General features: G+C 38.2%; 1 protein-coding gene and 1 pseudogene across 15 annotated transcripts in view; both read right to left on the bottom strand.

The window, feature by feature from the left end:
- Window positions 1-16,827, bottom strand: part of LOC111529800 — a 712,005-nt pseudogene that overhangs the window by 326,531 nt on the left and 368,647 nt on the right. The window lies entirely within an intron of this gene.
- Window positions 1-16,827, bottom strand: part of MARCHF8 (membrane associated ring-CH-type finger 8) — a 148,404-nt gene that overhangs the window by 85,624 nt on the left and 45,953 nt on the right. For 12 of the 14 annotated variants that reach the window (XR_003306642.1, XR_003306643.1, XM_023196757.3 and 9 more), the window contains one exon: window positions 7,130-7,309. Coding sequence is in view for 12 of the 14 variants with exons in the window: in XM_023196757.3 (XP_023052525.1) it covers window positions 7,130-7,231 (102 nt within the window). In the remaining 2 variants the exon portion in view is untranslated. Of the gene's footprint in view, window positions 1-7,129; window positions 7,312-13,279; window positions 13,302-16,827 lie in introns of those variants that run through there. The other 2 variants (XM_023196754.2, XM_023196752.2) reach the window with 2 other exon arrangements.

Genomic DNA, 16,827 nt, shown 5'->3' with positions numbered 1-16,827 from the left:
TTGGGTCATGGGGGCAGATCCCTCATGAATGGCTTGGTGTCATCCCTGTAGTAAGGAATGAGTTCTCACTCTATTAGTTTACACAAAAGCTGGTTGTTTAAAAGAGTCTGGCGCTTCCTCCTTCTGTCATGCTCCTTCTACTGTCAAGTGATATACTGGCTCCTCTCTGTCTTCCACCATGAGTAAAAGTATCCTGAGGCTTCACCAGAGCAGATGCTAGCACTGTGCTTCTTGTACAGTCTACAGAATGGTGAGCCAAATAAACATCTCTTATTTATAAATTACCCAGCCTTGGGCATTCCTTCATAGCACAAGAGGGGACTTCAACACCCCACTGACAGCACTAGACAGATCATTGAGATAGAAAAAAAAACCCACTGGATTTAATTTGGACTGTAGAACAAATAGACCTAACAGATGTTTATACAACAAGCTACCCAACAATCACAGAATATACATTCTTCTTATAAGCATGTGCAACATTCTCCAAGACAGACTTTATCTTAAGGAATGAAGGAAGGAAAAATTTATTATTTTTAAAAAACTGAAATCATTTCAAGTGGCTTCTCAGATTACAGTGGAAAAAACCTAAAGTCAATTCCAAGAAAGACTCTCAAATCTATACAAATACATGGAAATTAACCTGCTCCTGGATGGTTTTTGGGTCAGTGATGAAATTAAGATAGAAGTTTAAAAATTTTTTAAACAAATAAAAGTAGAGACACAACACACCAAAACCTCTAGAATACAGCAAAAGCTGATAGTGTTGACTGTAAACGGATTCAAGGAAGAAAAGTTTATAGTGTTAAATGCCTAAATTGAAAAAACAGACCACAAGTTAACCTGACATAGCACCTCAAGGAACTAGAAAAACAAGAACAAACCAAACCCAAAGCTAGCAGAAGAAAAGAAATGATGAAGAGCAGAACTAAGTGAAATTCAGATCATAAAAACCCAAAAGATAAAGAAACAAAAAGTTGCTTCACTGAAAAGATAAACAAAATTGACAGACTACTAGCTACACTAACCAAGAAGAAAGACAATTCAAATAAGCACAATCAGAAATGAAAAAGACATTACAAATGATACCCACAAAAACACAAAAGATTATCAGAGTCTACTATGAACATCTCTACACTCGCGAACTAGAAAACCTAGATGAAATGGGTAAATTCCTGAAGACACACATCCTCTCAAGAATGAACCGAGAAGAAAGGGAAGACCTGAAGAGACCAATAACCAGTAAGAAGACTTAACTAGTAATAAAAATTTTTTAAAAATCTCCCAACAACAAAAATCCCCAGGAGCCGATGAATTCACAGCCAAATTCTACCAGGAGCAGAACAGGTACCAATCCTATTGACACTGTTCCCCCAAATTGAAGAAAATCCTCTCTAACTCATTCTATGAAGCCAGTATCACCATAACACCAAATCCAAGCAAGGACACACAAAAACAGAAACAGAATCAATCAATACCCCTAATGAACACAGATGCAAAAACGCTCAAGAAAATACTAGCAAACCAAATCCAACAGCACATCAAAAAAGATAGTACACCACAATCAAGTGGGTTATATTCCAGGGATACAAGTATGGTTTAACACATAAAAATCAATAAATGTGATATGCCACATAAACAGGATTAAAAACAAAAACCATAATATTATCTCAATAGATACAGAAAAAGCATTTGATAAAATTCAGCATCCTTTCATGATAAAAATCACTCAACAACTTGGTGTAGTAAGAACATACCTCAAAATAATAAAACCCATATACAAGAATCCCACAGCCAACATCATACTGAATGGGGAAAGGTTGAAAGCATTCCATTTGAGAAATGGAACAAGACAAGGATCTCCACTCTCGCCACTCTTATTCAACACAGTACTAAAAGTCCTATCGGGCCAGAGCAGTAAGGCAAGAGAAAGAAAGAAAAGACATCTAAATTGTAAAAGAGGAAGTTAAACTATCTCTGTTTGCTGATGGTATCATTTTATACCCGGAAAGCCCTAAGACTCCTCCAAAACACTCCTAAATTTGATTAATTCAGTAGAGTTTCAGGATACAAAATCGACCTACAAAAATCAGTAGTATTTCTTTTGTTTAGTTGAGGTTTGTTTGTATTTGAAACAGGGTCTCACTCTGCTACCCAGGCTAGAGTGCAGTGGCGCGGTCACAGCTCCCTGCAGCCTCGACCTCCTGGGCTCGTGATCCTCCTACCTCAGCATCTCAAGTCACTGGGACTAGAGGCACGTGCCACCACACCCAGCTAATTTTTGTATTTTTGTTGAGAGGAGGAATCAGTAGCATTTCTGTACAACAATAATATAATCGAGCTGAGAACCAAATCAAGAACCAAACCAAGAAGTCAATCCCATTTACAACAGTTACCAAAAAATAATACCCAGGAATACTCTCAGCCAAGGATGTGAAAAATCTCTACAAGAAAAACTACAAAACATTGATAAAAGAAATCACATATGACACAAACATGATCGTGGGTTAGAAGAATCAGTATCATTAAAATGACCATACTACCCAAAGAAATCTGCAGATTCAATGCAATTCCTATAAAAATACTAACATCGTTGGATTAGAAAAAACAATCCTAAAATACATATGAAACCAGAAAAGAGCCTGAATGGCCAAAACAATGGTAAGCAAAAAGAACAATACTTGAGGCATCACATTACCTGACTTTCAAATTGTACTATAAGGCTATAATAACCAAAACTATTATAAAAACAGACATGTAGATCAATGAAACAGATTATAGAACCCAAAATTAAAGACACATGCCTACAGCCAAATGATCTTCATCAAAGTCAACAAAAACACACACTAGTGGAAGAACACCCTATTCTATATGTGGTACTCGGGAGAATTGGAAGAATAACACTGGACCCGTTATCTCTCACCATAAACAAAAATCAACTCAAGATGGATTAAAAACCTGAAAGTATAAAGACCTGAAAGACCTGAAACTATAAAGATTCTAGAAGAAAACCTACGAAAAACTCTTCTGGACATTGGTCTAAGACAAAGAATTCATGCCTAGGACCTCAAAAAGAAAGCTACAAAAATGCAAACAAACAAATGGGACTTAATTAAAATAAAAAGCTTCTACACAGCAAATAAATAATCAACAGAGAAAACAGAAAATCTATAGAACGGGAGCAAATATGTGCAAACTATGTATCTTACAAAAAGGCTAATCTGTAGACTCTATAAGGAACTCAACTCAACAAGGAAAAAATAACCTTATTAAAAAATGGGCAAAGGGCATGAACACATATTTTGCAAAAGATGACATACAAATGGCCAAGAAACATTTAAAAAGTTGAACATCACTAATAACCAGGGAAATGCAAATAAAAGCAATGAAATACCATTTCACACCAGTCAGAATGGCTATCATTCAAGTGTCAAAAAAAATCAATAACAGATGTTGGCAAGGATGCAGATAAAGGGAATGTTCACAGACTGTTGCTGGGAGTGTAAACGAGTACAGCTTCTATGGAAAAAAAATATGGAGACGTCTCAAAGAACTAATAGAAATACCACTTGATCCAGTGATCCCACTACTGGTGATCTATCCAAAGGGAAAGAAATCATTATATCAAAAAGATACCTGCACTCAAATATTTATTGCATGACTACTCACAATAGCAAAAATATAAAATCAATATAAGTGTCTGTCAACGGATGACTGGATAAAGTAATCCACACCATGGAATACTACTCAGCTATTAAAAAAAAAAAAAAAAAGAACTCATGTTTTTTGCAGCAACATGGATAGAACTGGAGGTAACTATCTTAAGTGAAATAACTCAGAAAGAGCAAGTCAAATAGCTCAAATTCTCACTTACAGGTGGGAGCTGAAAAATGTGTACACGGGCATACAGAGTGAAATAATAACACTGGAGACTCAGAAAGGTGGGAGGATGGGAGTGGGTGAGGGATGAGAAATTACCTCATGGGTGTTTATGTACACTATTAAGGTGATATTTACCACTATGCAATGTAACTGTGTAACAACACTCCACTTGTACTAAATCGATAAATAATAACAATAAGAGAAACTGGGTGTTGGGTATATGAAAATACTCCATCCTAGCTTAACAATTTTTCTATAAATCTAAAACTAGTCTAAAGTAAATTTTTACTTAAAAACGAAACTGGGCCAGGTGCAGTGGCTCACACTTGCAGTCCCAGCAATTTGGGAGGCCAAGATGGGAGGACTGCTTAAGCCCAGGAGTTTGAGACCAGCCTGGGCAATAGCAAGACCCCGAATCTACAAAATGAAAGAAAAACTTATCCAGGCCATATACATATAGCTGGTCTATAGTCCCAGCTACTTGGGATGTTGAGGCAGGAGGATCATTAGAGACCAGGAGTTCATGGCTGCGGTGTGCTGTGATCATGCCACTGCATGCTACCCTGGACAACAGAGCAAGATCTGTACTCAAAAATAAGTAAAAAATAATAACAAAAATGAAAATAAAACTGACTGAAGTTATCAAGTGAGGGAGAAAAGCAAACTCAGAATAGTCACACATGCCAGCAATGACAGAAAAGAGCACTAAAATTGTCATTATAGCTGTTATTTCATATACTAAAAAAGCTGAATAGAGACATGGAAGATATAAGAAAGATCCAAGCCAAATGTCTAGTGATAAAAACATGTCTGAGATGAAAAATACAAAAGATGGAATTACTGGCAGAGTAGATATGGAAAAAGAAAATATTGATGAAATTATAAACAAAGTAATTGGAATATCCAAAATAAAATGCAGGAAAAAAATAACCTTAAAAAATTAAAAGTGCAGCAGTGGACAACTTTAAGCCAGTCAATGTGTATAACGGAGTCCCCAAATAAAGAATGAGGGGACACAAAAAGTATCTGAAGAATAGCCAAAAAGCTCCAAATTCTACGAAAACTGTAAACCCACTGATCCACAAACACAACTTCAGAATACAAGCAACAAATAAAAAATATTTTTTAAATAAAGCTGAAAGAAGTCCCTATCAGCCAACTCACATTGTAAGAAATGCTAAAGTCCTTTAGACAAAAGAAAAATGATAGATGGAAATACACGAGAAATGGTAATTACCTGAGTACATGAATCTACTATTATTTAAAAGAAAATTATTTAAAGTATTTCTTTAAAAATATATTCTAGGGTTTAAAATTTATTAAAAGACAATAATGAAAAGGCCAGAAGGAAAGAAATGAAAGTGTACTATTGTAAGGTTCTCATACTGTATTTGAAATAACAGATCATCTCGCCAGACGCAGTGGCTCACGCCTGTAATCCCAGCACTTTGGGAGGCCGAGGCAGGAGGATCACGAGGTCAGGAGATCAAGACCATCTGGCTAACACGGTGAAACCCCATCTCTACTAAAAATACAAAAAATTAGCCCGGCGAGGTGGCAGGTGCCCGTAGTCCCAGCTACTCAGGAGGCTGAGGCAGGAGAATGGCATGAACCCGGGAGGTGGAGCTTGCAGTGAGCTGAGATCGTGCCACTGCACTCCAGCCTGGGGGACAGAGCAAGACTCCATCTCAATAATAATAATAATAATAATAATAATAATAATAATAATAATAAATCATCTCCACAGTGACATGATCCCATTATCACTGAAACTTAATTCATATTCATTCATTCATCAACTGTATTGACAACTGTATAAAAGTCATTAACCCTCTGTAGAAGATTACAGTTATGGGCTTCAGCGAGGGTGTGTTAACAGATTAGACTAAGCAAACAGGTGGATTATTTGCGTCCAAGTAAAATGCAAGAGTTCGCTCTTCTTACAGGATTCAGAAGGAGTAAAATCTCCCAAGCAGAGGAGGATCAGAAATCATAGCAAAAGATTTTGGGTTGAACCTGTGCCAGGAAAAGCTGCATAAATAAAAATAGGTTCCACTGGACAAAAATTTACCTTTCAAATCAATCCTGATACCACATTTGAGACCCTAGAAACACAACCGCTATTTTCATCCTGTGCCACTGCTGCTGAAGCTCTCATGGGGTCCTGTAAGTTCCTGGTTCGACTGCTCTTCCACTTCTGCCACCTCATCTGAGCTCCATGACACCCTGAACTGTCAGGCTGCCACTGGATGTTCAAAATATCCCCACACTAAGGTGAGACAGAATAGTTTCTCTTTCTTCCCAATACCAATCAAAATCCCCATTCTACAAATAATTGATTAATGCTATTTATTTAGACTTTAAAAATCCCATCAAATAGATAAATTCAATAAGGCTTTATTAAATATCCACCTACAGTAAACCTGCAGTGAGGGTGTATATCAGAAAGAATCTCCCTTCCTGGCCTCACCGTTGGACATTTTCCTTTTTCTATTCCAAATAAGTTTGCATACCTTCCTCATATACACACTGCTATGGATTAAATGTTTATGTTTCCCACAAAATTTTTATGCTGGAACTCTAATCCATAATGTAATGGTATTTGGAGGTGGGACAATTAGGTCCTGGGGGTGGAACCCTCTCCATGGGATCAGTTCTCCTATATGAACAGCCACATGACAGCTCGCTTCCTTCCTCTCTCCATGCATGTGAGGACACAGCAAGAAGGCAGCTGTTTATAAGTCAGGAAATAAGACCTCACCAGAATCCAACCATGCTGGCACCCTAATCTCAGACTTCCAGCCTCCAGAACTCTGAGAAATAAATGCTTGTTATTTAAACCACCCAGGCTATGGCATTTTGTTACAGCCACTGAGGCAGACTAAGACACACATTAAGAAATTCCAGCCATCTGGTGTCCAAATTTCACACTACAATGAATAGGGAACTAGCAGCATCATGTTCTGAGAATCCAAAGAACTTAGTCACAGTGATTAATCAAAAATAATCAGGCAGATTTAACCAATGAAAAGTCATTTATAACCATTTATAAGCATAATAGTTTACACCAAAATCTGAAAACCTAGAAATCTACAAAAAGACAATTCCTTCTGAGTACAACTATTTGTATGCTTATCAGCATATTAACAGTGAAAACCTGACCTTTAGAGTTTAAGCATTGTTCTAGGTCATCTTTAATAAAAATTTAATAAAAGTAATGAAACTAAAAAATATATTCTCCCAGTACCTGTTCTTCCCTCTCCTTTTCTTTGGTCTTACTTCTGTGGACTCTAGCAGAGGTGGTATCCTGGGATGGAATGGCAGAGATCTGATGCAGTGGCATGCTCATCCCAACCTCCTATCTGGTCGTTGTCTTCACAGAAGAGAGTCTCCACTGGTAGAGTCATTTTGGGCCATGGATTTCAAGCTGAGAGAAAATGAAGACAGAATAAACATAACTCAGTTAAAACACTTTAAATTTCCAAGAGTGAGCTTACCATTTTATATTTATATTCATATGTATATTTAAATAACTTATGGTGACATAAATGTTTGGTCTTCAAAAACAATAGAAGATGAAAGTCTAAGGGGAAAATTCTAACATTTCTCATAATAAGATGGGACCACCTGAAAGAGGCAGGTGCATCATGTACATGTATAATCAGAGATTAATCTTCCATTGGCTACTTAGGTTTAAAACAAAGCAGTGACACTATTTATTTTAAGAATATGTTTGAAGTTAACCTTTTATCATGACCAAGCATTTGTCCTGAAATAAGCAGTGATCTTTCCTTAAAACCACTGCCTGTGAGTCCACATAATGGTGAGATCAGAGGTTAGGAAGTCCAAATTAAATTCAAGATATCTATGATCCATACTTAACCTTCCAAAAGTATAGACTTTACATGAGCTGTTGGCAAACGTTTCCTATAAAGGGCAAGATACATATTTTAGGCATTGTGGTCCAAGTCTGTTCCAGCTAATTAACTCTGCCACTGTGGCATGAAAGCACCCATAGAGAGTGTGTAAATGGGCCAAGTGCAGTGGCTCATGCCTGTAATTCCAGCACTTTGGGCAACTGAGGCAGGCGAATCACAAGGTCACGAGATCGAGACCATCCTGGCTACCACGGTGAAACCCCGTCTCTACTAAAAATACAAAAAATTAGCCTAGCATGGTGGCAGGCGCCTGTAGTCCCAGCTACTCAGGAGGCTGAGGCAGGAGAATGGCACAAACCCAGGAGGCAGAGGTTGCAGTGAGCCGAGATCGCACCACTGCACTCCAGCCTGGGCAACAGAGCAAGACTCCGTCTCAAAAAAAAAAAAAAAAGAGAGAGAGTGTGTAAATGAATGAGAGTAGTTATGTACCAATAAAACTTTATTTACAAAAATAGGCAGCAGGCTAGATTTGGCCCACAAGACTGTAGTTTGCCAAACACTGCTGTAAAGGGTTTCCTAGAGAATATGAAGGGTCACCATGACATGCGTGAGAACCATGAGAAAGGCTGCCTTTAGGTAAACTAACAGTGTATGCATAAGACGTCTTCAGTGATTCCAGGTACCCCTACCCTTTTTCTGGTTTTCTCTTACACATCCCCCAAAATGTCTAATAATTGAATTGTGTGTTGTTCTCTCTCCCCACTTACCAACTGAGATCTATCCAACTCTGTATACAAAACCAGTTAAATGTAAATTATCCAGAAGATTTAATGTAGTAAAATGTTTCATTTTGTTCAAATTTTAACAGAAAATGGAAGCCTTCAACCAAAAGAATGAATCTTGAATTTGGAGATTTTCATTTATTAATCGTGTGGTGGGGTAGGGGGTGGGGACAAGTGAGGCAGTAGGAAAAGGCAGGGTAAACAACAGGGCCTGACAACCCCAAGGTCACATTTGATAAGCAGTCACTTACTCTACCTCTCCCAAAACTCTATTCTGGATCAAAGGCAGGCGTTTGTAAGACTGGTGCCAACTCTTGGTAGTGTCCCTAAGCAAGCAGGAGCACCAGGACTCACAAAATGGCTTCCTTCACACAACTCTAGAATCAATGAACAACAAAAAGGAACAAAACTGGGAGGGAACAACACATAGAAGAAAATTAGCTAAAACAATAATCTGTTCATAAAGTCTAGTTTTATAGTAAGTGGGTGAGTAATCATTGATAATAACAACAAAAAAAAGGAAAATAGAATAGGTGATGTTAGTGTCTAGATATCACACACCATCTACTCTATTTCAAGCCTTTGATGAGGAAGATGGAGCACTACTTCAGTGCTTCAAGATGGAGCACTACTGTGCCCAAGAAACAGTCTGAATGTTTGTATTCAAGCACATCACACAAGACAAGAGGCACTTACTGCGGAGCTGCCTTGTACTCCCTGAGAGATCACAATAGGCAGTGGTAAGCAGTTTTTTCATCACTAATGCACTAAAGTCCTCTGTTACAGATGACAAACTCCATGGGGCCTCTTGGAATACTTAGTCAAACTGACCATATCCAAAGCCCTATACCTATCATGCCAATAGCTACCTGTGGTGCTTCTGATATAATCATCATTATTACATCATTGGTACATGCCCAGGACAATCCTGAGAAGTGCTATTTATGGCACGGAAACACAGATGCAAGAGGGTCTCAAAATTTTTGCAGTTTTGAAGGACATCCCTCCTCACTGCCACTGAAGTTAGTCTTCTGATATGTACCACCACCACAAGGCAACAGACTTACAAGTTTGCCTGAAACAATCTCTCTCCTATGCCAGACATATTTAGGACAAAAATGAGTTTACAAACAAACCATAAAACAGGCCATGCCATTTTTTATGTGAAGATTTACATGAAGAGTATAATCATATATTACTCACATTATTTTCTTTGCATAATTTCCAGACATCTTTTATATCAACTAAATTAATCTTTACATGAGAGTAACAGTTAAACCTCAGCACTATGCCTGACAATCCAGGCATGAGGGCTTCAATTTGACTAATGCTAACTTGCAAAATACAGCACACCTAACGTGAACATCCACATCTAGAAGAGATACTGCCAAAGCTTGTTGTTGAAGAAACTAGAAATGGATGCCCATGTTCATGGATCAAAATACTTAATATTGTTAAAATGGCAATTCTTCCCAAGTTGATACAGAGAGTCAAAGCAATCTCTACCAAAAACTGAGCTGACTTCTTTATAGAAATTTGACAAGCTGATTTGAAAATTTATATGAAATTCAAGGGACTCAGATCTGCCAAAACAATCTCGAAAAAGAAGAACAAAGTTGGACAGCTCACATTTCCAGATTGCAAAACTTACGACACAGGAACAGTAATCAAGACTGTGTGGTACTGTAATAAGAATAGATATATCAATGGAATAGAATTTAGACTTCAGAAATAAACCCACACATCTATAGTCAGCTGATTTTCAAGAAGGGTGCCAAGATCACTCCTTGGGGAAAGAGTACTGTTTTCAACAAATGGTGATGGGACAACTGGATAGCCACATGCAAAAGAAATTTGGATCTCTTCCTCACACAAAGAAAAAATAGACAAACTACACATCATCAAAATAAAAACTTTTGTGCTTCAAAAGACACCACTGAGAAAGGGAAAAAACAGCCAGTCATAGTGGTTCACACCTATAATCCCAGAACTTTGGAAGGCCAAGGCAAGAGAATATCTTGAGGCTAGGAACTCAAGAAACGCCTGGGTAATATAGCAAGACTCAACCTCTATTTAAAAAAAAAAAAAAAAAAAGTGTAAAAGACAACTGATAGAAGAAAAAGTTTACAAATCATATATGTAATAAGGGACTTGTATCTAGAATACATAAAGAACTCTCTTACGACTCAATAACATAAGGACAAAGCCAGGTGCAAGTAGCTCACATCTATAATCTCAGCATTTTGGGAGGCTGAGGTGGGAGGACTGCTTCAGGCCAGGAGTTCAAAACCAGTGTGTGAAACATATCGAGGCCCCGTCTCCACCAAAATAATAATAATAATAATAAAGACAAATAACCCAATGAAAAATGGGTTAATCAACATCATTAGCCATCATGGAAATACAAATCAAAACTATCAGATATTACTTTAATTATGTTCATAATTAAAGACAGTTAAGTGTTGGCAAGGATGTTGTGAAACTGAAACCCTCATATACTGCTAGTGGGGATCTATGTAGCAGTTTTGAAAAATAGTCTGGCTCTTTCTCAAAATGTTAAATATCATATGACCCAACAACTTCACTCCTAGGGTATACACACCCAAGAGAAATGCAAACATTTCCTCACACGAAAACTTGTCCATGAATGTATCACATTATTCATAATAGCCAAAAGGTGGAAACAACCTAAATGTCCATCATATGATGAATGGATAAATCAAATAAGCTATATCCATTCAACGGAACCATATTCAGCAATAAAAAGAAATAAAGTACTGACACATGCCACAATATGGTTGAACCTTTAAAAAATTATGCTAAGTAGGCCTCCTAAGTAGGAGATGGCTACTGTTGCCCTATCTCACTCACCCTTCCAGTTTTGAGAAGGCAATAGAAAAAGTACAAAGTCAGCAATCAGAAACCTAAGTTCAAATCCTGGCTCTAATTGTGGATTTTGGGCAAACTGATGCATTTCTAAGCTGTTTGGTCTCCTCGTCTGTAAAAGAGAAGGGTAATCATATCCACTCAGTTCACAGGGTTTCTGTGAAGATCAAATAAGACGGTGTCCAGGCTGGGTGCAATGGCTCACGCCTGTAATCCCAGCACTTGGGAGGCCAAGGCGGGTGGATCACCTGTGGTCAGGAGTTCTTGACTAGCCCAGCTAACATGGCAAAACCCTATCTCTACTAAAAATACAAAAATTAGCCAGGTGTGGTAGTGGGTGCCTGTAATCCCAGCTGCTTGGGAGACTGAGGCAGAAGAATTGCTTAACTCGGGAGGCAGAGGTTGCAGTGAGTCGAGATCATGCCATTGCAATACAGCCTGGGTGACAAGAGTGAAACATAGGTGCTCTTAACATCAGCACATCTGCCAGCAGGCTTTTCCAGGCATTTGCAGTGATTTCTCTCACTGCATTACAAAAACCTGCAGGTTTGCTTTGTTTTTCCAGAACTATTTTCTGACCCCCTATGCCTCAGTCAAACACAGATTTACACAACTGGGACCGTGAATCCTTTCTAACATTTATGTACAATACATAAGCAGCTTGACTCTGAGAGGAAGCAAGGTTGACAATCCCCTTCCTAAAAGGAGAGTGGTAGGAAAGGCCAATGCTGAAGACAACCAGTACGGCTTCACAGTCAAAGTGTTCTATGCTCTTTCCAGATGATTAACATAAATGAAGATTCTGCCCATTCCAAAAACAATGCTTTGGACAAATACAGATAATAATGTGGGGAGCTAGGAGAAGACAAATGCCAGCTGCAGCATCTCAGAGGAACGGCCACCCCAGGAAGCATTCACATGCCTCCCTGTACCCTTGTTTGCAGGGTGCCAGACTCTCCAGCAGCACCCTGCTCCTCCCTGCTGTAAATTGTATCTTAACATCCTGACTGGCATTGTTAGAATCAACAATTTGAAGCTAAGCCTGTTTTTATAAGGAGTAAATTTCATGTAAAAAATGAGAAGTCCATGCACAGCAGCTAGCAGAAACAGAAAGAGAAAAAGCAGTAAAAGGAGTGAGGAGATCAATTCTAGATATCAGCACTGAATGATCAAAGCCAGACTTAAGGCTGTGGATATGGAGGGAGAAGTGAGGTCATTTGAAAAGCAGGACTAACATAACCTAGTGACGGATCTAAACTGTCCCATGGTTTCTGGCTGTGTATTCACACGACAGGGATGCACAGAAAAGCAGCAGGGGAAGGAGGTAAGCTCAACGTGGACAGACTGAGCTTCACATGCCTTTAAGAAACCAAAGACATAGACCAGGCGGTGGCTCACGCATGTAATCCCAACACTTTGGGAGGCCAAGGCGGGCAGATCACAAGGTCAGGAGTTTGAGACCAGCCTGGCCAATGTGGTGAAACCCAGTATCTACTAAAAATACAAAAATTAGCTGGGCGTGGTGGTGGTGACCTGTAATCCCAGCTACTCCAGAGGCTGAGGCAGAAGAATCACTTGCACCTGGGAGGCGGAGGTTGCAGTAAGCGGAGAATGCGCCACTACACTCCAGCCTGGGCAACAAGAGCAAGACTCCATCTCAAAAAAAAAAAAAGGAAACCAAAGACATGTTCACAAATGCATATTGGGAGTCACCAGTATATCAAGACACATGAACATACATGGACAGAGAATCAGTCATTTATGTCATTTATGATATTATGTAGAACCTGTAGAATCAGTCATTTATGTCACTACGTACTACAAATAAATGCTAAAATATAATATCAATACCTAACATAAGAAAACCTCTATCTTGGGCCAGGCACGGTAGCTCAACAGCAAAGATGCAGTGACATGTACAATCATGGATACCTAAAAAGAACTAATGATATGAATAATAAAAATTATGCAAGTGAAAATATAAAGCAATTACTAACAACAAAAACTATAGAAGAAAGAAAATGTAATAATTTGGCTTTAAAATGAACACTACAAATTTCAACATGGACAACAGTGTAAGCATTACGATTATATAAGCAACACTGACATAACCAAATTGGGAGGATGGGAAGAGAGAAGGTTGGGTAAAAAAGGAAGTCAACAGATAATAGCTAATGTTTGTGAGTCAAGAAACAGTATGAACATATTATTTGGAAACATGGAAGCAACTCTCAGAAGACACATGCGGCTGCCTATGGGGAAGATTCTGCCCATTCCAACAACAATGCTTTGGACTGTGGAAGACCAGAGCAAAGGACTACTGTTTTTCATTCTAGGACATTAGGTACACCAAGTTCCTAATCACAGTTCTAAAATTCAGAAAACTATCAAAAATTAAAAATTTTTAAAAACCACTCTACCCTTTCTTTACTTATTTAATACTAAAACTTAATTGAACTCCTAGGCCAGGCGCGGTGGCTCATGCCTGTAATCCCAGCACTTTGGGAGGCCAAGGCGGGCGGATCACGAAGTCAGGAGATCGAGATCATCCTGGCTAACATGGTGAAACCCTGTCTCTACTAAAAACACAAAAAATTAGCCGGGCATGGTGATGGGCACCTGTAGTCCCAGCTACCTGGGAGGCTGAGGCAGGAGAATGGTGTGAACCCAGGAGGCGAAGCTTGCAGTGAGCCAAGACCGCCCCACTGCACTCCAGCCTGGGCAACAGAGTGAGACTCCATCTCAACAACAACAACAACAAAAAACTTGATTGAAATCCTTGGGGCCGAAACCTGACCTGAACTGACAGGAAGCTACTCAAAACTATACTTATGCTACTTAGTGTAAATATTATATATACTTCAATGCAAAAATAGCACATTTGAGTAAGGCATCTTACTCCAAGCCTCGATAGGAGTATCTGATAATTTACAGTATATGTAACAGATTACTTGTCTAAAAACCTGAGAATTTCTAAATTCCAAAATATTTCTAATCCTAGAGTTTTGAATAAGAGAGTTTGGGCTTACAATTCATTTTTCAAAATGAAATGTATTACTTTTATTACATGTATTTTAGTACACATATTACTTTTATTTTTTAGATTTTGAAGATATTTTGAAGAACTCAATGGAGAGAAAGTATAAAAAGAATAACAGGTATGAGACTCATGTGACCTTAAATGGATCAACACCTAATGCCACACACTTTCCAAAAGTGGCATTATTCCTGGATCATTATTTAGATAATAAATAAAGAGATTACCTTGTCTCATTAAAAATTTGAAAAAGAAGGCAAGAAAACTTCACTTTACTCCTCATTCATATCCCGCTACTGTCCCATCTACACTACTCTTCCAGGAAAAGGTGTCTACACTCACATTCAACATTTCCTCACTTTCTATACACATTTCAACTAACTACAATCTGGCTTCTGTACAGTAAGGTCTATAATGCTCTCCATATTAAGCCTAAAAATTGTTTTGCAGCCCTCAAGTTATTTGATTTGATACTTTTACTCTCTTCCTAGTCTTAAAATACTCTTTTGACTTAAATGACATAACACCGTCCTAGTGGTCCTCCTGCTCCATCTCCACCTCTGCAGATCTATCTCCTATAGTATGACATTGTATGCAGAGGTTCCTCAAAGTTTCATTTAACCCTCTCTGATTCTCATTCTGTGCTCCCTTTTCCTGGGTGATTTAATCCATAACTTTGGCTTGAATGCCCACCTTTGCAGATGTTATTTAAAAAGAAAATATTGATAAATCAGACTTTATTGAATTCAAAACTTTTGTAATTTAAAAGATACCATTAATAAAACAGAAGATAAGCCACCGACTGGGGAAAAAATACTTGACAATCATATATCTGATAAAAGATTTGTATTTAGAATAAAGAACTCCTACATAAGACAAACAACATAATTTTAAAATAAACAAAATATATTAACAGATGTTTCATCAAAGAAGATATATGACAGCCAGGCTCTCATATATATGTGCCTGTAGTCCTAGTCATTCGGGAGGCTGAGGCAATAGGGTGGTTTGAGCCCATGAGTTCGAGGCTACAGTGAGCAATATACTCCATTCTGGGCAACAGCGTGAGACCCTGTCTCTAAAAAAAAAATACAATAATGAAGACATATGAATAGCTAATAAACTTACGAAAAGATGCTGCAAATTAAAACCACAATAATATACCACTATACCCCCCCCTAGAATGGCTACTACCAAAAACACTAGAATGGAATCAAAAAGACAGTCAACACTAATTGTTTGATATAGAAAAATTAGATCTCTCATGTATTTCTGGTGAGAATATAAAGTGGTATAGATATTCGGAAAACAGTCTGGTAGTTTCTTGAAAAGTTAAACATAAACTTATCATATGACCCAGGAACTGCAGTCCTTGGAATTCATCCAAGAGATATGAAAACATATGTCCACACAAAGACACACATATGAATGTGCATAGCAGCATTCCTCATAATAGCCCAAAACTGGGAATATCCCAAATGTCCACCAACTAAAGAATAGATAAAAATGTGGCTTATCTATACAATGAAATTCTATTCAGCAATTAAAAGGAACAAACCAATCATATACACTACAGCATGGATGAACCTCAAAGACTATGCAAATTGAAACAAGTCAGACACAAAAGACTATATATTATACAATTCTATTTTTATAAAGTGTCTTGAGAAGGGCTGAGAAGGCAGATCAGTGATTGCCTCATGTTGGGTGTAGTTGTGGGTATGATATGACCTGCAAATGGGCAAGAGGGAACTTTGGGGGCAAAGGAAATGTCTTAAACTGGATTACAATGATGCTGCACTGCTTCAAATTTACTAATCACTGAATTGTACACTTGTAACAGGTGAATTTTATGGTGCCTAAATTACACCTCAAGATACTCATTTAATACAGCTTACAAGGCCCTATGTATCTATCCCACCTCATTTTGTACTACCCCGCTCTCTATGGTCCAGCAACAGCAGTGTTTCTTCAGTCCCCTCAGATCTCCCAGCACCTTCCCACCACAGCCTATTTATATGGTATTCTCTGCCTGCAACACTCTTCCTTCCCCTTCTAGGCTAACTAACTCTTCCTCAACCATCTGACCATCCTGACAGAGGAAATTCCAAATTCATAGTTCTTCATAGGATCAACGAAGAACCTCTACTTCATTAACAATGTTCACAGTTAGAATGTTACATTTATTGAGTTATTTAATTAACGACTTTCTCCCCTATTCAGCCGTAAGCTCCCCAAAGGCAGCATATCTCATTTCGCTCACCTTTGTACCTCTCTCTCTCTGTGGCCTATCACATAAGATCTATTCAATAAATGCTGGTTGGATCAATCTCTCTGAGACAGCAGCCAAAAATGGCTGAGA

Source organism: Piliocolobus tephrosceles, chromosome 9 (assembly GCF_002776525.5).
Source record: "Piliocolobus tephrosceles isolate RC106 chromosome 9, ASM277652v3, whole genome shotgun sequence".
Taxonomy (NCBI): Eukaryota; Metazoa; Chordata; class Mammalia; order Primates; family Cercopithecidae; genus Piliocolobus; species Piliocolobus tephrosceles.
This window is presented reverse-complemented; position numbering and strand designations above follow the sequence as displayed.